Source organism: Piliocolobus tephrosceles, chromosome 21, assembly GCF_002776525.5.
Source record: "Piliocolobus tephrosceles isolate RC106 chromosome 21, ASM277652v3, whole genome shotgun sequence".
Lineage (NCBI taxonomy): Eukaryota > Metazoa > Chordata > Mammalia > Primates > Cercopithecidae > Piliocolobus > Piliocolobus tephrosceles.
Window position 1 is genome coordinate 36,205,903 of NC_045454.1, and position 25,886 is coordinate 36,231,788.

The 25,886-nt window shown below is 51.3% G+C and overlaps 1 protein-coding gene across 1 annotated transcript in view; it reads left to right on the top strand.

Annotated features, from left to right (window-relative positions):
• Positions 1-11,850: 11,850 nt before the first annotated feature.
• Positions 11,851-25,886, top strand: part of CPAMD8 (C3 and PZP like alpha-2-macroglobulin domain containing 8) — a 118,107-nt gene continuing 104,071 nt past the window's right edge. The window contains 3 exon segments of the mRNA XM_023229879.2: positions 11,851-11,942; positions 16,312-16,463; positions 18,142-18,164. Coding sequence (XP_023085647.2) covers positions 11,851-11,942; positions 16,312-16,463; positions 18,142-18,164 — 267 coding nt within the window.

Here is a 25,886-nt window from a genome sequence, read left to right on the forward strand (position 1 = left end):
TGTCCGCCTCACCTGGGAGATTTCTATACCTGTCCACCTCACCTGGGGGATTTCTACGCCTGTCCACCTCACTAGGGGGATTTCTACACCTGTCCACTTCACCTGGGGGCTATTTGTGCCTGTCCCCCTCACCTGGGAGCTGTCCACCTCCTATCTTGTCTAGGGGGCCATGCACCTACCCGTCTTATCTGGAGGGCCATGCCCCTGTCTACCCTACTCAGGTGCTGTCTACACCTGTTCACTTCATCTTGGGGGTTGTCCACCTCATTTGGGGATTAGCCATACCTGCCTACCTCACCGCGGCAGGCCACGTACCCACTCGGCTCACCTGGCGGGCCATGTGCCTGCTCGCCTCACTCAGGGGCTGTTCACACCTGGGTTGGACAGGCCTTTGACCGGAGTGGCCGTCTCCAGGCTTAGCTCCAGTAGACAGAGTCCTCTTGTGGGGCTGGACGAGGTCACCCCCAGGGAGTTAGAGGGTAGCGAGCCCCCTCCCCAGCCCCCAGCGTGTGCCTGGAGTTGCTGGCAGCCTGGTAGCGCCTCAGCTTCTGCCCGGTCCAGGTTGTGTTCAGAACATTTCTGGCACTGAGCTGGCACCTTCTCCAGGACAGATGCTGCTGGCGGAGCTGAGGTGGGCCAGGGCGTTCACTGTGGTGCTTTTATTTCCAGCCTGCTTGCCCAGAAGCCAGAGCTTGCCAGGGTGCCTACTGGGGCTGAACACGTCTGGGCCTCAGTTTTCTTTTCTTTCCTTTCTTCCTTTTTTTTTTTTTTTTTTTTTTTTTGGACTGAGTCTCACTCTGTCGCCCAGGCTGGAGTGCAGTGGCGCAATCTCGGCTCACTGCAACTTCCACCTCGGGGGTTCAAGTGATTCTCATGCCTCAACCTCCTGAGTAGCTGGGATTATAGGTGACCATCACCATGCCCAGCTAATTTTTGTATTTTTAGTAGAGATGGGGTTTTGCCATGTTGGCCAGGCTGGTCTTGAATTCCTGACCTCAGGTGATTCTCCTTCCTCAGCCTCCCAAAGTGCTGGGATTACAGGCTCAAGCCACTGCACCTGGCCATGGCCTCTGTTTTCTTAATCCAGTGCTGTCCCAGGCCCCATTCCTGCTCTCATGTCACGGGAGCCTCCAAAAAGGAATGGTTGGGCAGAGATGCTGCCTAAGACACAGGAGACGGTGCCGGCCACCAGGCCCCGGGGCCTGGGAGTGTCTGCTGCAGAGCTGCACTGAGGGCTCGGGTGCAGGTAAAAAGGGCTGCAGGCAGCACCTCCACCCTCCTCCCTGGACAGACGCACACACCCCTGCCCCGCTCCCTGACACCCCTGCCCCACTGCCTACCCTCCGCCTGTGCTCACCCTGTAGGGACACAGTGAGACGAGTGAGTGTAGCTAGCTCCCAGGTGAGGTGGGTAGGGACAGAGCCCCCAGGAGGGTATGGGTAATTCCTAGGTGAGGCAGATGGGTGCAGGGTCCTCAGGAGGGATGGGTAAGTGTACACAGCCCCCAGGCAAGATGGACCAGTGTAGACAGCTCCAAATGAGGTGGGCAGAGACATAGCCCTCCAGGTGAGGTGGGTGGGTACATGGACCCTAGGTGAGGTGGGCGGGTGTGGCCAGCCCCGAGATAAGATGGGCAGGTATGGACACAGTCCTCAGGTGAGGTGGGGAGGTGCGGACAGCTCCCAGGTGAGATGGGCAGGTATGGACACAGCCCCCAGGTGAGATGGGCAGGTGTGGACAGCCCCCAGGTGAGATGGGCAGGTGTGGACACAGCTCTCAGGTGAGATGGGCAGGTGTGAACGACCCCCAGGTGAGGTGGACAGATGTGGACAGTCCCCAGGTGAGGTGGGCAGGTGTGAACAGCCTCCAGGTGAGATGAACAGGTATGGACATAGCACCCAGGTGAGGTGGGCAGGTGTGAACAGCCCCCGCGTGAGGTGCTCAGGCATAAACAGGCCCCAGGCAAGATAGGCAGAGAGAGCCTCCAGGTAAGGTGGACAGAGACACGGCTCCCCAGGTGAGCTGGGCAGGTGCAGACTTCACAAGCATGAATTTGGAGGCGCAGTCACCCAGCTGAGGGAGCATCCCGGAAGGGGCCTCACCATGGCGAAGCTGCTAGAAGGAGCCAGAAAGATAGGAAGAAGCCCTTTTGGTGCAGAGGGCGGATCACTGACTGGCTTCCGAAGGTGGCCTTCAGGGGACGTCTGGGGCACGCCCTGGGAACAGTGGGGCTGTGATGGCGCCTCAAGGCTGTCTGGGGCCAGGTGATCACAGGCCATTGTCTTTGCTCAGACTCAGGGTCCAGGCAGGACGAGCAAAAACTCGGCAAACTCGGGTTTTAGGGAAGGGATTCTGGAGTTGTGAGGCTGAAGCTTCTTTCCGGAAGCGCAGTCAGAGCTTGGACCAGCTGTGAGTTCGTCTTCTTCAAGGAGCTGCACGTTCCCAAGGTCACCCTGATGCTGACCCTAGAGCCTACACACTGGTCCCGCCCGGCCGGGGACCATCTGCCCTGTGCTGTGCCCCGACGGGCTGCGTTCACTCTCCGCCTCGAGGACACGAGGCAGGGTTCACAGGGCAAGGAAACCTGGCTTGAACTCTGGTCCCCACACCCCTAGAGGGCCCGTGGCCGCCCGAGTCTCCTTTGCCTTCCTCCACGCTTGGTGCTACTTGGAGCGGGCACGATCTCCTTCCTGCCACAGGGCTGTGTGGCACATTGCTTGTGCTCGGAGCAGTGTTTGGGGCAGCTGGCGTCTCCAAACCCCAGAGAGGTCTGAGTCCAAGAGGTCAAGCCCAAGGGCACTTCAGGTCACCTTGTCCCAGACATAGACCTTTCCGAGGCCTCTTCCTCCATGGAAAGTCCCAGGCCTGCATCCTGTTAAACTGTCCCATCCCTTTTTTAAAATTTATTTTTTATTTTTTAAAAATTTTTTGAGACCAAGTTTTGTTCTTGTTGCCCAGGCTGGAGTGCATAGCGCGATCTCGGCTCACCACAACCTCCGCCTCCCGGGTTCAAGCGATTCTCCTGCCTCAGCCTCCCAAGTAGCTGGAATTACAGGCATGTGCTACCAGGCCCGGCTAATTTTGTATTTTCAGTAGAGACGGGGTTTCTCCATGTTGGTTGGGCTGATCTCGAACTCCCGACCTCAGATGATCCGCCCGCCTCGGCCTCCCAAAGTGCTGGGATTACAGACATAAGCCGCGGCACTCAGCCTTTTGTTTTTCTTTAAAGAGACAGGGTCTTGCTCTGTCATCCAGGCTGAAGCACAGTGGTGCAACCATACCTCACTGCATCTTCAAACTCCTAGGCTCAAGGAATCCTCCTGCCTCAGCCTCTTGAATAACTGGGACTTGCTGGGGCAGATCCCAGATGGCCCCCTAAAAGCCACCTTTGGAGGCCACTCAGAGCCAACACACACAGCTAATTTCCTTCCTTCTTTTCTTTTCTTTTTTCTTTTCTTTTCTTTTCTTTTCTTTTTTTTCCCGAGATGGAGTCTCTCACCCAGGCTGGAGTGCAGTGGTGCAATCTTGACTCACTGCAACCTTGCCTCCTGGGTTCAAGAGATTCTCCTTCCTCAGCCTCCCAAGTAGCTGGGATTACAGGCTTCTGCCACCACGCCCAGGAAATTTTTGTATTTTTGTTAGAGATTTCGCCATGTTGGCCAGGCTGGTCTCGAACTCCTGACCTCAAGTGATCTGCCTGCCTTGGCCTCCCAAAGTGCTGGGATTACAGGGATGAGCCACCGCATCTGGTCAAATTTTTTAATTTTTGTAGAGATGAAGTCTCACTATAATGCCCAGGCTGGTCTTGAACTCCTGGCCTCAAGTGATCCTCCCACTTCGACCTCCCAAGGTGCTGAGATTATAGGTGTGAGCCACCATGCCTGGCCAAATTTTTGTGTTTCAGTGTACATTTTTGTTTTTCTAAACAGATGTATAGTTGGTCCTGAAGAACGATGGGGTTAGGGGTGCTGAACCTCCATTCAGTTGAAAATCCATGCATAACTTTTGATTCCCCCAAAATTTAACTATTAATAGTCTACTGTGGACTGGAAGTCAACAGATAATGTAAACGATCAATTAACGCATATTTTGTATGATCTATCATACATATCTATCATACATATCATACATATCTATCATACATATCATATTCTGATGATAAAGCGAAGTAGAGAAAATAAATATGTTATTAAGAAAATAATTCCTGCCTCACTCCTGGCAGGTGTCATTGCATATTTTGGCTGGATGCAGAAGCTCATGCCTATAATCCCAGCACTTTGGGAGGCCGAGGTGGGTAGATCACCTGAGTTCAGGAGTTCAAGACCAGCTTGGGCAACACGGAGAAACCCTGTCTCTACTAAAAATACAAAAAAATAGCTAGATGTGGTGGTGCGTGCCTGTAATCCCAGCTACTTGGGAGGCTGAGGCGGAGAATCGCTTGAACTCAGGAGTCAGAGGTTGCGGTGAGCCGAGATTGCGCCACTGCACTCCAACCTGGGCAACAGAGCAAGACTCCATTTAAAACAAAAAACAAAAAATGATGCTGAGGGAGAGAAGGCAGACACAAAAGCGCACATAGTGTATGATTCCATTTTTATGAAATGTCCTGGACAGGCATGGCCTGATCTCCCTCTGACCCTAGGAACCCTGTGGGGGGCACTGTACTAGAAGACCCAGACCCCTGCAGACCATTGGGCTGTCTGTCTGTTTTCAGCCCTGACATCCAATCTCCTGGGCACCTGGCAGGCACAGGCACATGCTGCCTAAATGGGAGAAAAATGCCCACTGGGCCAGGCGCAGTGGTTCATGCCTGTAATCCCAGCACTTTGGGATGCCGAGGTGGGCAGATCACTTGAGGTCAGGAGTTCGAGAACAGCCTGGCCAACATGGTGAAATCCCATCTCTATTAAAAAAACAAACAAACAAACAAACAAACAAACAAAAAAACCCCAAAAATTAGCTGGGCGTGGTGGTATGTGCCTGTAATCCCAGCTACTCGGGAGGCTGAGGCACGAGAATTGCTTGAACCCAGGTGGCAGAGGTTGGCAGTGAGCCGAGATGGTGCCACTGCACTCCAGCCTGGGCAATAGGGCGAGACTTTGTCTCAACTAAAAGAAAAAGGAAAAGAAAGAGAAGAAAAACGCCCACTGACAACAGGACAGTCTTTGCGATCTTCCTCACCCACCATCCAAACTGCAAAACTACCCATCCTAGGCATGTTTGAAGATGTTTAACAGCCACTTATCGTGGGGCTAATGCAGCCGGTTCCACCCTCACACAACAGTGGCATTCTTAAAAACGACCTCACACTGCGAATTCACACACACAATCAAACCACAGGGCTCATGGGAAAATGGGTCAGGGCACAACCATCTAAATGTCACCAATGACACCTAAAAAACATAGGCACCTACTAAAAATGGTAGTGCCATTGTATAAATGTTAAATGGTTATGAATTTCAAGAATATGGCCGGGCGCAATGCCTCACGCCTGCATAATCCCAGCACTTTGGGAGGTGGGTGGATCGCTTGAGTCCAGAGGTTGGAGACCAGCTTGGGTAAGATGGCAAAATCCTGTCTCTACTAAAAATACAAAAAAAATTAGCCGGGCATAGTGATACATGCTTGTGGTCTCAGCTACTCCGGAGGCTGAGGCGGGAGGATCACTTGAGCCCAGGATGTTGAGGCTGCAGTGAGCCCTGATCGTACGACTTCACTCCAGCCTGGACAACAGAGTGAGAATCCATCTCAAAAAAAAAAAAAAAAAAAGATTACACAAATACGGTATCAACCTTGGAAAAGACCCAAGGCTCGCTTGTGAACCTGGGCATGGGGAGGTGGCAGCCTGTGAGTTACTGTGAAGGGCTGGGAGGAGATCATCTGAAATCAGGTGGCATATTGTAACCTCAGACAGGGTCGGGGTGGCTCCCGGCATACAGCAAGGCACTGAGGGAGCACACAGATGCTGAAGAGGGTGCAGGTGTGGTTTTGTGCATTCCTAAGTGGCTGGGGTCAGCCAGGTGCAGTTTTCTGCATTCATACCCAATGTTTCTTGCAGACAAAAATCTCACATAAGCGAACACAACATTTGATTTTATGCTCAAATCATTCCTAATGCATCCATCGTGTCAGAACACATTTGTGCTTTCAAAACAAGTGATAAAGTGGAATTGACTGTACTCCGCCCCTGGGTAATTTCAACCTACTGGCGTGAAGTGATTAAACACAGAGTAAGGAAGAGATGTGTGTTATTACAGAGTATTTTCACCACACATAACCTCAAGAGTACAGAGAACGGTAAAATGTAGCAAAATGAAGAAGTGATGAGTTGTGAGTACTTCCAGCGCCTTTGCTATTTATTTTTTTTATTTGAGACAGTCTCACTCTGTGGTCCAGGTTGGAGTGCAGTGGCGTGATCTCAGTTCACTGCAACCTCTGACTCCTGGGTTCAAGTGATTCCCTTGCCTTAACTTCCTGAGTAGTTGAGATTACAGGCATGCACCACCAAACCTGGCTAATTTTTTGTATTTTTAGGAGAGATGGGGTTTCACCATGTTGGTCAGGCTGGTCTCGAACTCCTGGCTTCAAATGATCTGCCCACTTTGGCCTCCCAAAGTGCTAGGATTACAGGTATGGGCCACCTTGCCCAGCCATATTTTTAATACACGTTGAGCATCTCTAATCTGAAAATCCAAATTCCACAAATACTCCAAAATTTAAAAATTTTCAGTGCCAACATGATGCTAAAAGGAAACACTCACTAGAACATTTCAGATTTCAGATTTTCAGATTAAAGATACTCTGGGCATGATGGCTCATGCCTGTAAACCCAGCATTTTGGGAGGCTGAGGCAGGTGGCTCACTTCAGCTCAGAAGTTTGAGACCAGCCTGGGCAACATGGAGAAACCCTGTCTCTACAAAAATACAAAAATTAGCCAAATGTGGTGGCATGTGCCTGTAGTCCTAGCTACTTGGGAGGCTGAAGTGGGAGGATTGCTTGAACCCAGGAGGTGAAGGTTGCAGTGAGCCAATATCGCACCACTGCACTGCAGCCCAGGCAACAGAGCCAGCCTCTCTCTCACACACACACACGATATTCTACCAGTAAGTATAATGCAAATATCCCCAAATCTGAAAAATTAAAAATCTGGAACATTTCTTGCACTTGCACTGACCATTTTGGAAAGTGCATTTTAGATTAGGCATTTTTTTTTTTTTTTTTTTTGAGACAGGGTCTGGCTCTGTTGCCCAGGCTGGAATGCAGTGGCCCATTCTTGGCTCACTGCAACCTTCACCTTCCAGACTCAAGTGATTCTCATGCCTTAGCCTCCCAAGCAGCTGGGATTACAGGTACCTGCCATGACACTCAGCTAATTTTTGTATTTTGTAGAGATGGGGTTTTGCCATGTTAGTCAGGATGGTCTCGAATTCCTGACCTCAAGTGATTCACCCACCTTGGCCTTCCAAAGTGCTGGGATTACAGGCATGAGCCACTGCACCCAGCCGATAATGCATTTTGGCTACTCAACCTATATAATGTGTTTCATTGCAAATCTGTATAATTTAGTTTTTGGTGATGGCTTTGTTAACTCAGGCTTGTATAAATCATGGAACAGTATCAACTGACTCTTCTAAGCAGCGAGCCTTCTCCTGTGTGCTGGTGAGGCAGTAATCTGTGTGAGGAGTGCCTGCTTTGAGCCAGAGGCTGGGGCCAGCAGCAAACGGGAGGCTCACATCCCAACGAAGGCAGACACGAAGCAGATGTGTACGGAATAATACGACCATGCTCCGTGTTTTGTGTACCATGCACTCAAACTGGATGACCAGGCCATGCTAGTGTCCTCACTGACTCCTGTCACCCATGATCTAAATCAAGGGTCTCCAACCCCTGGGCCACAGACTGACACCGGTCTGATATTGGATGAGTAAGCAAAGCTTCATCTGTATTTATAGCCTCTCCCCATTGCTCACTTTATTGCCCAAGCTCCACCCCCTGTCAGATCAGCAGCAGCATTAGATTCTCAGAGAAGCCCAAACCCTATTGCAAACTGCGCATGTGAGGGATCTATGTTGCGTGCTCCTTATGAGAATCTAATGCCTGGTGATCTGCCACCGTCTCCCATTAGGCCGGGCACAGTGGCTCAGGCCTGTAATCCCAGGACTTTGGGAGGCTGAGGCAGGCAGATCACATGAGGTCAGGAGTTCGAGACCAGCCTGGCCAACATGACAAAACCCCGTCTCTACTAAAAATAAAAAAATTAGCGGGACATGGTGGTGGTTGCCTGTATTCCCAGCTACTCGGGAGGCTGAAGCTGGAGAATCGCTTGAACCCAGGAGGCGGAGGTTGCGGTGAGCTGAGATCACGCCATTGCACTCGAGCCTGTGTGACAGAGGGAGACTCTGTTTAAAAAAAAAAAAAAAAGGCCAGGCGCCGTGGCTCATGCCTGTAATCCCAGTACTTTGGGAGGCTGAGGTGGGCAGATCACGAGGTCAGGAGATCGACAACATCTTGGCTAACGTGGTGAAACCCTGTCTCTACTAAAAATACAAAAAATTAGCTGGGCATAGTGGCAGGTGCCTGTAGTCCCAGCTACTTGGGAGACTGAGGCAGGAGAATGGTGTGAACCCGGGAGGCGGAGCTTGCAGTGAGCTGAGATCCGGCCACTGCATTCCAGCCTGGGCTACAGAGCAAGACTCCGTCTCAAAAAAAAAAAAAAAAAAAAAAAAAAGGAGTATGAGATGGCCAAACATACAACATGTGACATTGGGTGGGTGAGATCTACAGTTTAGTGCTCACCTATTCTCACACAATGAGGGGAGGAGGACCCTGTACACCGTGCGAGGCCACACAGGGGTTGCACTTAGGAGCACAATGAACAACCAGGGGCTGTGGGAAGCAGGCTTTGTAGTTACAAGAGGGTGAGGTGGCCCCTGGTTCTCCTGGGAGGATGTGATTGGCTTCTTTCTTTCTCTTTCTTTCTCTTTCTCTCTTTCTCTCTTTTTCTCTCCTTCTCTCCTTCTCTCCTTCTTTCCTTCCTTCCTTCCTTCCTCCCTCCCTCCCTCCCTCCCTTCTTTCTTTCTTTCTTTCCTTTCTTTCTTTCTTTTTGAGATGGAGTCTCGCTCTCTCACCCAGGCTGGAGTGTAATGGCGCAATCTCAGCTCACTGCAAACTCCACCTCCCGGGTTCAAGCGATTCTCCTGCCTCAGCCTCCCGAGTAGCTGGGATTACAGGTTTGCACCACCACACCCAGCTAATTTTTGTATTTTTAGTGGAGACGGGTTTTCACCATGGTGGCCAGGCTGGTCTCGAACTCCTGGCCTCAGGTGATCCACCTGCCTCGGCCTCCCAAAGTGCTGGGATTACAGGCATGAGCCACTGCGCCTGGCCATGGCTTGTTTCGATAACTTCTCAGCAGCTAGGGAAGTGAAGTCTGTGGCTGACGGGTGGGGTACAGCTGGTCTGGTTGCTTGGTGAGACAGCCAGGTGGAGAGCAACTTCTCTTGCCAGGCAGGGGGCATATTTGGCAAGAGTAGCTGAACAGTTGGTCAGGACATCGTGGTCCTGTGTGGCTCAACCATGCCAAGGCAGCACTGACATTTTAGACCTTACAACACAGACAGGCAGGAAAGGAACCTCAGGGCTAACCCTGAAGGTGGAGAAGAGCGGCCGGTCTTGTGATCCCACAGGGAAGTGCATCCCAGGCAGAGGGAACAGCTGGCACCCGGCCCGAGATGGTGGTGGTGGTGGATGGGGGTCTGATGTATCTCAAAGGCCAGTGTGGCCAGAGCCCAATGGTCAAGGGAGAAGTGGAGGGGTCAAAGGCTGGCCTGGAGGATGAGGAGTGGAGGTTGGCTTAGGTAGGAGTCAGAATTGGCCTGGAGGGATGGCAGGGGGCAAATTTCGATGATGAGGGTGAGATCAGATGCTGCTTCTTGGTGCTAAATTTTTGCACCTCCATGTGAGTTTAGCAGCCTGCTTGGGGTTGGCCTGGTCTGAGCTTGGAGGCAGGCAGCTACTCCTCTTCTCCGGGCAGGAGCGACAGCTACTCAGTCCACTCCAACCCCTGCATGCGTGCACACACCCACACACATCCACACACCATCATCAGTTACATCCCCTCTGGCTGTGTGCTCAGTGGCAGCAGGTCCTGTATGTCCCGGGGTCCTCACTGCCCAATCCAGGGCTTGGTGCTGCCTGGGTGATCAGTGCTGGGTCCAAAGGCTGTGGACAGGGCTGAGAAGCCCCTAGAGGACTCACATCCCTAGGGGCAGGGAGGGGGCAAGAGAAGCTTCCCTCGAATTTCCTGGAATGATCAGGAGTTTGTCTGGCGAAGGAGGCAGGTAGAGGAAGACAGAGATTAGGCAGAAGCAGGCAGTGGAGTGAGAACAAGGTGTTGGAGGAACTGGCCTGAGGTCTCTGCCATCAAAGCCAGAGTTTGGATTTGGTCTCAATAAATGGGAAGCCCTGGTTGGATGTGGTGGCTCACACCTGTAATCCCAGCACTCTGGGAGGCTGAGGAGGGAGGATCATTTGAGCCCAGAGTTCAAGACCAGCCTGGGCAACACAGTGCAACTCCATTTCTAAAAATATATACATATAAAATTTAGTTGGGTATGGGCTTGCACCTGTAGTCCCGGCTACTCTCCAGGAGTTTGAGGCTGCAGTGAGCTATGACTGTGCCACTAAATTCCTACCTGGGCAACAGAGCAAAATTCTGGTCTCAAAACATAAAAATAAAACATAAAATAAACAGGGAGCCCCGAGGATTCCTGACAGGAGAGGGTGTGGTCAGCACTGGAATTTTAGGAGGGCAGCTGGTAGCTGGGGGAAGGGGGCTCCACATTGGAGGGAGAGGGTCCAGGACTGGGACATGGTATAGGATGTGCCGCCTGCCAGTGGGACCTAGGACAGCAGGACCATCGCTGAGATGGCCACACGGGAGGGGCAGGAGGGGACAACCCTGCTCTTGGAGGGAAAGGGGGTGCCCATCCACCCCTGCTGTATGGGAGGGGAAGGGGGACTCTGAGGCCCAGAGAGAGAGGGGACGGGCCCAAGGGATTTGTGGACATTGGGGGTGGGGGAGAGGGGAGATGAGAGGACAGATAGGGGCCTGGGGCAGATGTGGGTCTGGAAGGTTCCACCCCTGGCTAGACTGTTTCCCCAAAGGATCCTCTGCTCCTCGGGCTGCACGCACCGTACTGGGCACCAGATACAGGCCAGGGCCTGGGGCACAGCGGCCCCTGTGGGATCGGGGTTGCAGGCGGCATCCAGACCCAGCGGCCCCTGGGGAGGGGTGGGCCCGGGGAGAGGGCCATAAGGGGGTGGCTGGAGAGGGAGGGGGCGAGAGGCCAGGGAAGGGGCAGGTTCCAAGTGGACGCTGGGTGGAGAGGAGAGGGCGGTTGGGGGTCGGGTCCGAGGCGGGGCTGGTGGGGACGGGGGAATCGGGGGCGAATCCGGGTAGGGGGCGAGGAGGCGGGTTCGGGAGGAATTGGGCAGGGCCCGGGTGGGTCGGGGAGTAAGTTGGGGGACGATCGCGGGAACGGATCGGGGCGGGTCAGGGTCCGGAGATGGGCGGAGCAGGCGTCCCAGGAGGGTGCGCCCAGGAGTGGGGCGAGCGGGGCGAGCGGGGCGGGCCCGGAGACGAGGCGGGTCCGGGGAGGGGGCTGGCCCAGGGCTGCCCCAGCTTGGCCGGGCGCAGAGCGGGGCGCATGGCGCCGGGCGCACTGCGCGGGGGCTTCGAACAAAGGGCCCCCGGCGGCGGCGCGAGGACAGCCGCGCTCGGACCCTGGCCCTGGCCCAGCTCTGGCCCGGCCCCCTCCCCAGGCTCAGCGCCCCCCCGGAGCCGGAAAATGAGCTGCGCCCTGCTCTGGCCGTTGCTCCCGCTCCTGCTCCTACTGCTGTCGGCGCGGGACGGCGTAGGCGCAGCGCAGCCTCAGGCCCCGTGAGTATCCCCGGCGACAGAGGAGGTCGGTCGCCTTCTGGGGTGGGGGGTCGTAGGGACTGGCTCAGAGGGTCGCAGCGACCTACCCAAGGCCACACAGCCTCCGCGCTGGGCTGGACCTGGCCTCTTGTTCCCGAATCTTCTTGGGGAAGGGGCGCCCTAAAGTTTCCAAAGTGACTATGGAGGTACAGGGACTTCCAAAAGCTAAAGGCGCTGAGGTCAGCTCGCCCTGCCCCACCTCGACCCCTTCGTGTGACTCGGGCTGTCATCTTGGGTGGCGATTTCCAGTTGTCCAAGGCATGAAGGTAAGAGGTGCGTCTTGGCTAAGAAGTGCAAGGAGAGTGTGAAGGGGCAGTTTCCCATGGGTGGGCGTGGTGGGGGGGGGGGGAGGAAATGTTTGTTTTGCTTCTACATTTTTCTAGAGGTTTGCTTGCAGGCTTCTGGTGGGTTGATGGCGGGGAGAAGTTGAATTAACTAGCTGCTGGGGAGAACTCCTAAATTGGCTTCACAGAGAATATTTCTAAACCTGGCAAGTTCTGGTGAGCTCTGCAGGGCTGCGGGTTCAGGGGGGCTGCCTTGGTCTGCACAAGCTCAGCATTTTAGTCCAGCTGGGCGTTTAGGAGGCAGCTTATTCAAGCAACCCTTGTTTAGGAGTTTCCAGGAAACTGGTAAGCAGTGAGACTAGGTGGGTGTCGTTATTTGCTGTGAGTACCTGGTCCTTGCTGGTTACAGTTTTAAAAGCAAGACAGTCAACTGCGCTCTGAGCATCCAGACTTTCCTCTTCTAGGCGTCCTGAAATAGGAACCCTGCAAATTTTCATCCCGATGCTTCTTTCAAAGCTGACATCCCTTAGAATAGTGGTTCTCAGCCCTGGGGGGAGGGTGTGGATTTCTGTCTCCCTGAGGCCATTGGGAAATGTCTGGAGGTATTTTTGGTTGTCACAAATAGGGGGAGGCATTTGCTGTTGGCATCAAGTGGGCTCAGGTCGGGAATGCTGGTAAACAGCTTTCGATGCGCAGGTCAGCTTCCACCGCAAGGAATGACGCAGCCCCACAAGACAGACCTTGGCTCCAGTGAGAGACCCTGCCTTATAAAGAGGAGTTTTTTAATTTTAATTTTAATTTTATTTTTGAGACGGAGTTTTGCTCTTATTGCCCAGGGTGGAGTGCAATGGCATGATCTCGGCTCATTGCAACCTCCACCTCCCAGGTTCAAATGACTCTCCTGCCTCAGCCTCCCGAGTAGCTGGGATTATAGGCATGTGCTGCCGCACCCGGCTAATTTTTTGTATTTTTTAGTAGAGATGGGGTTCCTCCATGTTGGCCACGCTGTCCTGGAACTCCTGACCTCAGGTGATCCACCCACCTTGGCCTCCCAAAGTGCTGGGATTACAGGGTGAGTCACTGTGCCTGGCCCGTTGGAGAGTTTTAAACAGTTCTCCAGGGCGTTTGCCTCTGACTAAAGTCACCCTGGGATCTTACCATCTGTTAAGTGACATGGAATCCCTGTGCTGAGAGACGCACTGGGGAAGAGACGTCCCCAAATGACCGACCTGGGATTCCAGAGTAGCTGGCCTCTAAACCAGGGGCATGGTTCACCCCAGCCCAAAGGATCCCGTCTTAGGAATAGCTCTGGATGCCCACTTCTGTGACCTGAGAGATTTTCGTGTGAGGAATTTCTGATCCCAGAAAGCAGCACAGCTTTGCAGTTGTCAGAGCAATTCTGTCTACACTGACCCGGACATCACTTTCCCCAATCTGGGACCTTCTGAGACCAGCAGGATGAGAAGCCAGTGTTGGCCCAGATGCTACGGGTGGGTCAGGTGTGATAGTGAATGGCTGGCGGGCATCCCAACAGCTGGAAGCAGCTGCAACTTCTGAATGACAGGGAAACTTAATTTGGTGATGTCAGGTCTCTGGGCAGTTGGAAGAAGACTCAAACCCATATTGTTAGGACTTTCAAAGGTGATGAAGCAAAATGAGCACTTATTCCTCACTCTGTCTTCTACACTCACCACGTACTATATGTGAGGCTAAGCTCTAGGGATCTGCTGGGAGCCAGACAGAAAGAGTATGTCCCTTCTGAAGGATGCCACATTCCTGTGCTGGAGCTGGACAGGACACCTACAAACCCAGGGTAATTGCATGTCCTGGTCAGTGCTGGAGCTATGTAATACACAGCACACACCTAGAGTCTTGCAAACTCCAGTTTGTCCTAGAGTTGGACAGTGCATGTGTGATCCCAGGGGACTGAACTCTGGTAATTATTCAAGGCAGATGGAGCACACTGTGATCACAGGGTCAGTGCACACTGTGGCCAGGGCTGCAGTAAACAACCCAAACCCATTGTTCATGTGCATGAAACAACACAAACCCACTGCATCTTTTGAGATATAAAATTTGTGATGATGTTTTCATGAAGTTTGGTTTATCATGAGTTATTTTATGGATAGTTTTGGTATCGTACCCAAGAAATCTTTGCCTAATCTAAGCATGCAATGACTTTCTCCTTTATTATCTTCTAGTGCTTCTACAAGTTTTACTTCTTCAATTTAGATCTGTTACTAAGATTAACTTTGAGTTAATCTAATTGCATGATGTGAGGTAATGGTCTCAATTCATCTTTTTGCATGTGGATATTGGGTTGTTCTAGAGACACTATTGAGGCCAGGTGCAGTGAGCCTGTAATCCCAGCACTTTGGAAGGCCAAGGCGGCCAGATTACTTGAGGTCAGTAGTTCAAGACCAGCCTGGCCAACATGGTGGAACCCTGTCTCTACAAAAAATACAAAAATTAACCGAGTGTGGTGGTGCACTCCTGTAGTCCCAGCTACTCTGGAGGCTGAGGCAGGAGAGTCCCTTGAACCTTAGAGTTGGAGGGTACAGTGAGCTGAGATCACACCACTGCACTCCAGCTTGGGCAACAGAGCAAGATTCAGTCTCAATTAAAAATAAATAAATAAATAAAAATAAAAAAATATTGAAATGAAAATGTCTCCTAATCTCGTTGCATGGTCCAGTTTTCCTCTTTACCCTCTTTTCTTCAGATTTCCATCATGCTACATGGTTGCAATTGTGGTGCCTTTGCTATAATGCTCTTGGTGATTGTGGGGACACTGTAAGTGTTTCATGAGGTTACAGGGCCTTTGTAATTTTCCATGGAAGGCTGTAGATACTGGGAGACAGGAGCTCAGGTGGGGAGGACCTGGGTCCTCAGGTCATGTCCCTTAAGGACACCCCAGCACCCTCTTCTGCCCAGCTGTGTGATCTGGTGCATGTTCCTATCCTTCTGAAGCATCAACTTCCCATCGGGAAAGTGGGGGTAATGCCTCCCTTCCAGAGGTGACTTCATAGTCAGTCAGAAGATTTTAGGAAAGAGAGGCCTGCTTTGATTCCATTGTTTTCAGAATTTTTTCTGTTTGAGGCCCTATAGTTTGTTTTCAGGGTTTGTTCTTAAAATGAATGTTGCAAAGAAGCCCTTTGCTTCTTTTTATCAGATTCTGGAGTCTGGCTGCCTGAGTTAGAATCCTGGTCTGTCACTGTTGGGGCTGGTGACTTGACTTCTCCAGGGTTTCCTTTCTCTCTGAATGGGGCTGATGTCAGTACTTCTCATGATGGTGGGGGACGGGGTGCACTGTGAGGATAAAGTGGGATCCTGCCGGTTACCTGACTCGTGGAGGAGAGTATTTCAGACAGTGGGCATGACATGTGCAAAGGTCCTGGGCCAGATGGGCTGGGCATGGTGGCTCACACCTGTAATCCCAGAACTTTGGGAGGCTAAGGAGAGTGGATCATTTGAGGTCAGGAGTTTGAGATCATCCTGGCCAACATGGCAAAACCCTGTCTCTACTAAAAAGACAAAAATCAGCCAGCCTTTGTGAGAGACACCTGTAATCCCAGCTACTCGGGAGGCTGAGGAACCAGAATCCCTTGAACCTGGGAGGCGGGGGTTGCAGTGAGCCGAGATCACACCACTGCACTCCAGCCTGGGGCACAGAGCAAGTCTCTGTCTCCAGAAACAAAACAAAAACAAACAAACAAACAAACAAACAAAAAAGGGTCCGGGGGCAAAAGGAAGTAGCTGAGCAAACAGCCTGGAGGCTGGAATACAGAGAGTAAGAGGGGGTGTGTGATGCTGAAAAATCCAGTGAGGCCAGATTCTTACCCAGCATGGGGACTTCACAGGTGAATGAGCCAATCCCTGGCCTCAAGAACTGATAGGGGGAACAAACTCCTAGAGCATCAGTGCCAGCCAGGTGTAGTCAGGAAAAGGCAGGAGTCTGCTGCGGGGAGAGCCCTGACCTAGCCGTGGTGGCAGCGAGGCCAGGGGGCTGGGCGTGAGAACTTCACCTCGGATCTCCTTTCCTACAGGGGTTACCTGATTGCAGCCCCCTCTGTTTTTCGCGTGGGCGTGGAGGAAGTCATCAGCGTGACCATCTTTAACTCCCCATGGGAAGTCATAGTCCAGGCTCAGCTGGTGGCCCAGGGTGAGCCGGTGGTGCAGAGCCAGGGATCCATCCTGGGTAGGTCTTTCGGGTGCAGGACCAGGACTTCCCCTTCTTTTGCAAAGTGGAGCCACTTGCTGGCCTTCAGGACTGGGACAGTGTGGGTGTTGCTTGGCTTCCCTTCTGCCCTAAATCCCCAGGGGCACGAAAGGGAGGGAGGGAGGGAGGACAGGTTGCATTCTCCTCATTCTACAGATGGAGAGAGTAAAGCCCAGAAAGTGCAGCTCAGCTCACAGTTCCTCAGCAGCCGTAGTTGAGTGGGTGCAGATCTGGGCAGAATGGGGGCACCCACCTGTGTCAGCTTTGATCAGAGGTGGGACAGGGGACCTGGAGGAGATCACGTGACTCCCTCCCACCTTTTGTTGGGTTTCCAGTACACCTGAACCATTAGACTCAGACCTGGACTCACAGGCCTGTTACTAAGTGCAGCTCAGGGCCTCAGCCAGTCTCTCCCCCTCACTCCTTGGTCAAATTCAGACAGCAACAGCCTCAGCCTCCTGGGCAAGATGGTGAATGAGATCCCTGGCCCAGAAAGCTGTAGTCACCCAGGGGAGGTAGACTCATTCCTCATGCCGAGAATGCTGTAGCTACAGGAGACACAGACAAGGTCAGGGGCTCCAAGGCCACTGAAGCAACACTTGTCTCCTGGGGAGGTGTGGTCAGAGAAGGTGAAATGTGGAAGCTTCTAGAACCTTCTAGAAGCCCTTCTAGTCCTAGAGGAACCAGGTACTCCTGACTTGGGTGGCTGGCTAACTGAAACCCAACTCCAGCTGGCTTCTGCAACAGTTTATGGTCTCTCATAACTAGAAAGAAAGTCCACTGGTATTTCTGGCTGGCTTCTTGCCCTACCTCCTGATGCAGCCAGGTCTCCCTTTAAGATCAGGGGAAGCACCAGTTTTCCAAGATGGCTGGATAAAGTCCCAGGATTCCCTCTGATTGGCCTATCTTGGGTCATATGCTCAACCCTGAGCCAATCACTGTGACCAGAGGCGAGGGCTTGTGCTGATTGGTTCATTTTGGGTCATGTGCTCAACCCTGAACCAATCACTGTGGCCCGGGGAAGGCCTATGCAAATTGGCTTAGAGCCCCAGGAAGGTGGATGGAGAGCTTAGGAGCCGTGGGTTGTGTGCTGGGCAGGTAGCTTGTCTAAGGGAATTGACGATCTGTTAGCAGGAAATGGGATAATTGTTGCTGGCAGGCAAAAATAATAGATACCTAATTGAGTCCTGGAGGCCAGAAACCTAGTACAGTACCACAGATGATTCAGTGTGGGTAGCGGAGTGAGGTGATGGGAGAACAGTCAGGTCCACTAGCGACCTCGGTCCCCTCTTCTTTCTCTCCACCCTTCTCCTTGTTCCTCTCTCCTGGTGTTTTCCCATTACTCCCCTCACAGCTTACTTTGAGCAGGAGCCAGGGGTGAAGTAAATCAAGTACTTAGGCAGGCCAGCTTTCCCCTGAATAGCTCAGCTTTGTCCATCCCCTCTGGCCTTCAGCTTGTGCCAGCTTGGAGGAAACCTCTGGCTTATGCCAGAGGCCCAGCCTGGCCCAGGCCAGGCCAGCATGACCCAGGGTGGTGTGTTTGTCCACATGAAACCCCTTTGGGTTAAGAAAGTTTGTGGTTTGTGAGGCTGCAGCTCAGGGAGGCAGGGCAACACGGCTCTTGATTTAACTTGTTTCATTTTATTTTCATTTTTAGATAAAGGGACAATCAAACTCAAGGTAAGCTGTTAATTTTTAAAAGCATAAACCTGACCTTGGAAACAAAGAATTGAATTGGAATGGAACGAGAGAAATTGCATGTGTTGTGAGAAAAATCATTTTTAAAAAGGAGATGTAAAAAATGAATAATGAGGTTCGTGCCATGCTCACACCTGTAATCCCAGCACTTTGGGAGGCTGAGGTGGGTGGATCTCTTGAGCCCAGGAGTTCAAGGCCAGCCCGGAAAACATGGTAAAATCCTGTCTCTACAAAAAAATACAAAAATTAGCCATTAGCCAGGCATGGTGGTACACGCCTGTTGTCCCAACCACTTGGGAGGCTGGGGTGGGAGGATCGCTTGAGACTGGGAGGTTGATGCTGCAGTGAGCTTTGATCGCACCACTGCACTCCAGCCTGGGCAACAGAGTGAGACCCTGTTTAAAAATAAAATAAAATAAAATAAAGAAATTTAGAAAAGGAGAAATCCACCAATAATCCAGTTTTCATACTTTTCACTTTTTCATGTTTTCCACACATTCTTGTTCATGCACATACATTTTCTTTTCCAGTTTCATTTTTCTTTTCCTAGTTTCATTTAAAGGACACACATCATTGGCCAGGCTCAGTGGCACATGCCTGTAATCCTAGCACTCTGGGAGGCTGAGGTGGGTGGGTCACCTGAGGTCAGGAGCTCGAGACCAGCCGTCAGGAGTTCGAGACCAGCCTGGCCAACATGGTGAAACCCCATCTCTACTAAAAATACAAAAGTTAGCTGGGTGTGGTGACGCACTCCTGTAATCCCAGCTACTTGGGGAGCTAAGGCAGGAGAATTGCCTCAACCCCGGGGATGGAGGTTGCGGTGAGCCAAGATCATACCGCTTCACTCCAGCCTGGGTGACAGAGCGAAACTCCATCGCAAAAAAAACAAGACAAAACAAAACAGAACAAACACCATGGTGTTTCCTATTTCCTCTTATCACATTGCTGTAAACAACTTCTATGTTTCCAAGTCTCTGTAATTGGAATTTCCACCTTATTGTAAACAACATCCTATTGCACCCCTCTTAAATATCAGTTTGCTAAGCCCCCAGCTTGTACAGGTTAGATTTTTTTTAGATTGTTTCAGTGGTTTTTTTTTTTTTTTGAGATGAGGTCTCTCTCTGTCACCCAGGCTGGAGTGCAATGGTACAATCTCAGCTCACTGCAACCTCTGTCCCCTGGGTTCAAGCGATTCTCATGCCTCAGCCTCCCGAGTAGCTGGGACCTCAGGCATGCGTCATCACGACTGGCTTTTTTTTCTTTTTCCTTTTTTTTTTTTAGTAGAGATGGGGTTTTACCATGTTGGCTAGACTGGTCTGAAACTCCTGAGGTCAAGTCATCCACACATCTTGGCCTCCCAAAGCACTGGGATTACAGGCATGAGCCACCCTGCCTGGGCTGTTTTTAGCGTTTTGATACTGTAATCTGTGTCGCCAGAATGTTTGTATGTAAAGCTGTATTGGCATTCTGGATGCCTTCTTTAGGCTAAGCACCCAGATAGAAGAATTACCAGCAGGACCCAAGCCTCTCACTGGGTCTTGCTGTGTCCTAGAATACACGGCAGTACCTGTTCATGGAACCAGCTGCAGTACATTAGGGATCAAATTTCTCCACTGCCTCTCAGACATTGAATATTGTTATTTTTAAATTATTATATGTAATAAACTATGTAAATAATTCTATGACATGGGTTTTCAAACTGGAGTCCTTGGATTTCAGAGATTATGTAAGCCCTGAAATTGCAGGCATTGGGGGGTTAGCTATTCCTTAACTTTTACCACATGCTCACAGGAGTCTACAAATGAATGGGCTAAATTGAGAATTATTTTAAATTATAATGCGCCCATCTCCGTTGATCAGAATGGAGACTGAGGTGGTTCCTTTTGTATGAGGTATACCACTAGTGCCTAATTGCTGCGGAGCAGTGGTCTCCCTGCCTTACTTTTTTTTTTTTTTTTTTTTTTTGAAGCAGTCTTGCTTTTTCTCCCAGGCTGGAGTGCAGTGGTGCAATCTTGGCTCACTGCAACCTCCACTTCCCAGGTTCAAGTGATGCTCCTGCCTCAGCCTCCCCAGTAGCTGGGATTACAAGTGTGCACCACCACACCTGGCTAATTTTTGTATTTTTAATAGAGATGGGGTTTCATCATGTTGGCCAGGCTGGTCTCGAACTCCTGACCTCAGGTGATCTGCCCACCTCAGCCTCCCAAAGTGTTGGGATTGCAGGAGTGAACCACGGCACCTGGCCTCTCCCTTATGTTTGATGATAGAACCCTTTCTCTAAGGCAGCAGTTCTCACTCAGGGGTGCTTTTGCCCTACAGGGGACATTTCGTAAAGTCTGGAGACATTTTTGGTTGTCACAGCTGGGGTGGGGGCTGGGCGGTGCCAAGTGCTACTGGCATCTGGTGGGTGGAGGCCACGGCTGCAGCTCAACATCTTACAATGCACAGGATCCCCTACAGAAAAGAAGGATGTGGCCCCAGAAGTCCACATTCAGGAACCCCTGAACCAAAACCCTAGAGCAGCAGTCCCCAACCTTTTTGGCACCAGGGACCAGTTTCATGGAAGACAGTTTTGCCATGGACCAGGGAGCAGAAGAAATGGTTTCAGGATGATTCAGGTGCATTCCATTTATTGTGTGCTTAAATCTATTATTACATTGTAATATATAACGAAATAATGATATAACTCACCATAATGGAAGAATCAGTGCAAGCCCTGAGCTTGTTTTCTTTCAACTAGATGGTCCCATCTGGGGGTGATGGGAGACAGTAACAGGTGGTCAGGCATTAGATTGTCATAAAGAGCACGCAACCTAGACCTCTCCCATGCACAGTTCACAATAGGGTTCACACTCCTATGAGAATCTAATATCGCCGCTGATCTGATGGGAGGCGGAGCTTAGGCAGTAATGTGAGCAATGGGGCGTGGCTGTAAATACAGATGGAGGTTCATTTGCTCACCCACTGCTCACCTCCTGCCCTGTAGCCCTGTTTCTGTGCCCCTTCTCTCCCTGTGGGGGGCAATCTGCTCCCTGGGAAGGGGTGAAGCTCTGCTGTTTGGGGTCGACCCCCCTTTATGTGCTCAGCACAGCCTCTTGCCCCCCACCCTCCCTGTCCCTCCAGCATAAGGTCCTCAGCCCCTCCAGTATTTCCCTCCTGCTCATCCTCACCCTGCTCCTGGGTGGTACCAGTCTGTGGCCCAGGGGTTGAGGGTCCCTGCCCTAGGGCTTCAATACCTACAGAAGCATAGGGAAAAAAGAGAAAAAGTGAAGTCCCTAGAGCTCCCTTTCCTGGCTTCCTGTCATGAGATTTCCCTCCCTCCCTCCCTCTTCTTCTTCTTTCTTCTTTCTTCTTTCTTCTTCCTTCTTCCTTCTTTCTTCTTTCTTCTTTCTTCTTCCTTCTCCTTCTCCTTCTCCTTCCCCTTCCGCTTCTCCTTCCCCTTCCCCTCCTCCTCCTCCTCCTCCTCCTCCTCCTTCTCTCTCTCTCTCTCTCTCTCCTTTCCTGGCTTCATGTGGTTTGATTTCTCTCTCTCTGTTTTTGGAGACAGAGTCTCGCTCTCTTGCCCAGGCTGGAGTGCAGTGGCATGATCTCAGTTCACTGCAACCTCTGCCTCTGGGGTTCAAGTGATTTTCTTGCCTCAGCCTCCCGAGTAGCTGGGACTACAGACGCCCCCTGCCCCCACCACGCCCAGCTAGTATTTGTATTTTCAGTAGAGACGGGGTTTCGCCATATTGGCTACTCTGGTCTCAAACTTCTGACCTCAAGTGATCTGCCTGCCTCAGCCTCCCAAAGTGCCGGGACTACAGGTGTGAGCCACTGCACCCAGCCTAGATCTGCTTTCTTATGAGTCAGGAAGCCATGCTCCCTGGAGCAGGTGTTAAGATGACGTGCTGTCCCTGGTCACCACACGTTGGAAGACACTCTTCACAGCACAGATGCTGGGAATTTGTAAGAGAGCCTAACAAAGGGTTGTATAATTCTGGGAGAGGGGCCAAGGGCTCTTAAGACTAGACTTGCAATTCCCAAGAAAGTTGTTTAAGATCCTTAGCATTTGGCCACGCACAGTGACTCATGCCTGTAATCCTAGCTACTTGGGAGGCTGAAACTGGAGGATCACTTGAGGCCAGGAGTTGGAGACCAACCTGGGCAACATAGTTGAGAGCCTGTCCCCTGTCTCTACAAAAATAAAAATAAAAAGTTAGCGGGGCATGGTGGCCTGCGCCTGTAGTCCCAGCTACTCAGTAGGCCGAGGTAGGAAGATTGCTTGAGTCCAGGAGACGGAGGCTGCGGTGAGTCGTGATCGCACCACAGCACTCTAGGCTGGGCAACAGAGCAAGACCCTGTCTCTAAAAACAGAAAGAAGATTGGAAGTCCTTCTTCCCTTCTCTTCCTGTGGGGGGCAATCTGCTCCCTGGGAAGGGGTGAAGCTCTGCTGTTTGGGGTCAACCCCCCTTTATGTGCTCAGCACAGCCTCTTGCCCCCCACCCTCCCTCTCCCTCCAGCGTAAGGTCCTCAGCCCCTCTAGTATTTCCCTCCTGCTCATCCTCACCCTGCTCCTGGGTGGCCAGCACCTTTCGTCCCTCTTCAACCTTTGGCCAATGCTGAGATATTTCCAGAAACAGGGCCAGGTGAGGATTTTGGGATTGGTGTAGCAGGTGAGATTTATTGCTTTGGTAGGTCTTGACAGGGAAACTGCTGTCAGAAGAGACCTCACAGGTCCAGAAGGCCGATCCTGTGGGTGGCGGGTAGGAGAGGTCCCTCTGAGAGCAGACAGGAAGTGGGTGGCTGGAGAGAGGGCTGAAACAGAGCCTGTGTGGCTGCAGAGAGCAGGAGTCCTAGTGCACCCCGACCTCACCCACGCAATGGTCATGACAGTGCAGAACTGTGACGATCAGTCAGATAATCCAGTAGGTTGTTCCCCGTGATGGTCACTGGGGTCCATCCACCCCTTGAGGGACCACGCGAGTAGATGCTAACATAGGGGTCCTCAGAAGAGGAACATGCCACAGTTGGATGGTTTGATTTTTTAATTATTTTTTATTTTTTACTTTTTGAGATGGAGTCTCGCTCTGTCACCTAGGCTGGAGTGCAGCTGCACCATCTCGGCTCACTGCAACCTCTGCCTCCTGGGTTCAAGCGATTCTGCTGCCTCAGCCTCTCTGAGTTGTTGGGATTACAGGCGCCCGCCACCACACCTAGCTAATTTTTGTATTTTCAGTAGAGACGGGGCTTCGTCATGTTGGCCAGGCTGGTCCCAAACTCCTGACCTCAGGTGATCTGCCTGTCTCAGCCTCCCATAGTGCTGGGATGACAGGCGTGAGCCACTGTGCCCAGCCATTTGGGTGGTTTTAGGAACAGGGGGTGCACATAGCTCCCCAGGTGATCTACTGGTAGGTAATGCCCACCTGCTGGGTGCCCAGGGATGGCCAAGAGGGTAGCTATCTTCAAATGCCGGTCACATAGAGGGAGGTAATATGGTTTGGCTGTGTCCCCACCTAAATCTCATCTTGAATTGTAGCTCCCATAATTTTCACAGGTTGTGGGAGGGACCCAGAGGGAGATAATTGAATCTTGGGGGTGATTTCCCCCATACTGTTCTCATGGTAGTGAATAAGTCTCACAAGATCTGATGGTTTTATAAGGGAAAACCCCTTTTTTCTTGGCTCTCATTCTGTCTTGCCTGCCACCATGTAAAACGTGCCTTTCACCTCCTGCCATGATTGTGAGACCTCCCCAGCCACGTGAAACTGTGAGTCCATTAAACCTCTTTTTCTTTATAAATTATCCAGTCTTGGGTATGTCTTTATCACCACTGCGAAAACAGACTAATACAGGAGGCATTACTTTTGTTTGTTTTAAGCATGAAAGGAGTTTTTATAGTGTATGACTCACATGCCAGGGCGTTCTGCCCATCTGCTTAAAAAAAATAAGAGGACGGCTAAGTGTGATGGCTCACACCTGTAATCCCAGCACTTTGGGAGGCCGAGTCAGGAGGATCACGTGAGCCCAGGAGTTTGAGCCTAGCCTGGGCAACGTAGCGAGACGCCATCTCTACCAAAAAATAAAATAAAATAAATTAGCTGGGCATGGTGGTGCATGCCTTCAGTCCTGGCTTCTCAGTAGGCTGAGGCAGGAGGATCGCTTGAACCCAGGAATTTGAAGCTGTAGTGAGCTCTGCTTGCATCAATGGACTCCAGTCTGGTGACAGAGCAATTGTCAATTGTCTCTAAAAACAAAAGAAAGAGAAAGAAAGAAGGAAAGAAGGAAGGAAGGAAGGGAAGGAATGTGTAGTGTAGGAAGGATGGAAGGAAGGAAAGAAGGAGAGGAAGGAGGGAGGGAATATGTAGTAAAGGAAGGGAGGGAGGGAGGGAATGTATAGTGAAGGAAGGAAGGGAGGGAGGGAGGGAATGTGTAGGGAAGGAAGGAAGGAAGGAAGGAAGGAAAGAAGGAAGGAAGGAAGGAATTGTGTAGTGTAAGCTCCATTCTGAAGACTGAAGTGTTTTTTGTTTTTTTGGTCCCATCTGTGTGGCAAAAAAACAAACTAAACCAACAAAAAAGCCATCTAACCATTCTAAAACGTATAATTCAGTGGCATTTAGTACATTCACAGGGTTGTGCAACTCCCCCTCCATCTAGTTTCAGAAGATTTTCATCCCCCCCAGAGGAGACCGTGTCCCCGTCAGCAGTCACTCCCCACTCCCTTCTCCTAGCCCCTGGCACCCACCAATCTGATTCCTGTCTCTGTGGATTGCCTTTTCTGGACAATTCAGATCAATGGAGTCATGCACTGTATATGTGTTGTGATTTTTATTTTATTTTATGATTTTATTTTATTTCATTTTACTTTATTTTTTGAGGCAGAGTCTCACTCTGTCACCCAGGCTGGAGTTCAGTGGTGTGATCTCAGCTCACTGCAACCTCTGCCTCCCAGGTTCAAGCAACTTGTGTGCCTCAGCCTCCAGAGTAGCTGAAACTACAGGCGCCTGCCACATGCCTGGCTAATTTTTTAAAAAGTTTTTACAAAGACGGGGTTTCACCATGTTGGCTGGGCTGGTCTTGAACTTCTGGCCCCAAGCCATCCACCCGCCTCGGTCTCCCAAAGTGCTGGGATTACAGGTGTGAACCATCATTCCTGGCTTGTGCTGTGATTTTATTTGTATTATTTGTTGATTTTTTTTTGGAGACGGAGTTTCACTCTTGTTGCCCAGGCTGGAATGCAATGGTGAGATCTCGGCTCATTGCAACCTCTGCCTCCTGAGTTCAAGCGATTCTGCTGCCTCAGCCTCCCAAGTAGATGGGATTATAGGCACATGTCACCAGGCCTGGCTAATTTTTTGTATATTTAGTAGTGATGGGGTTTCACTGTGTTGGTCAGGCTGGTCTTGAACTCCTGACCTCAGGCGATCCGCCCACTCCAGTCTCCCAAATTGCTGGGATTACAGGTGCGAGCCATTGTGCCCGGCTTGTGCTGTGATTTTAGAGTGGGGCAAACATGGACACATACACATGATAGATACATCTGGACATGTACATATATATATATATATATCAAGGGATCAAGGTCTCCTTCCACTGCTCACAGGCTGTGAATTCACTTGGCAAGAGTGGAGACAGTTCTAACTCTGCAGTGGTGATGAGTGAAAACAGCTTGGCAACTCTGTTGAGTCAGAAGAGAAGGCTCCATAACTAGACCAGCGTTTCTCA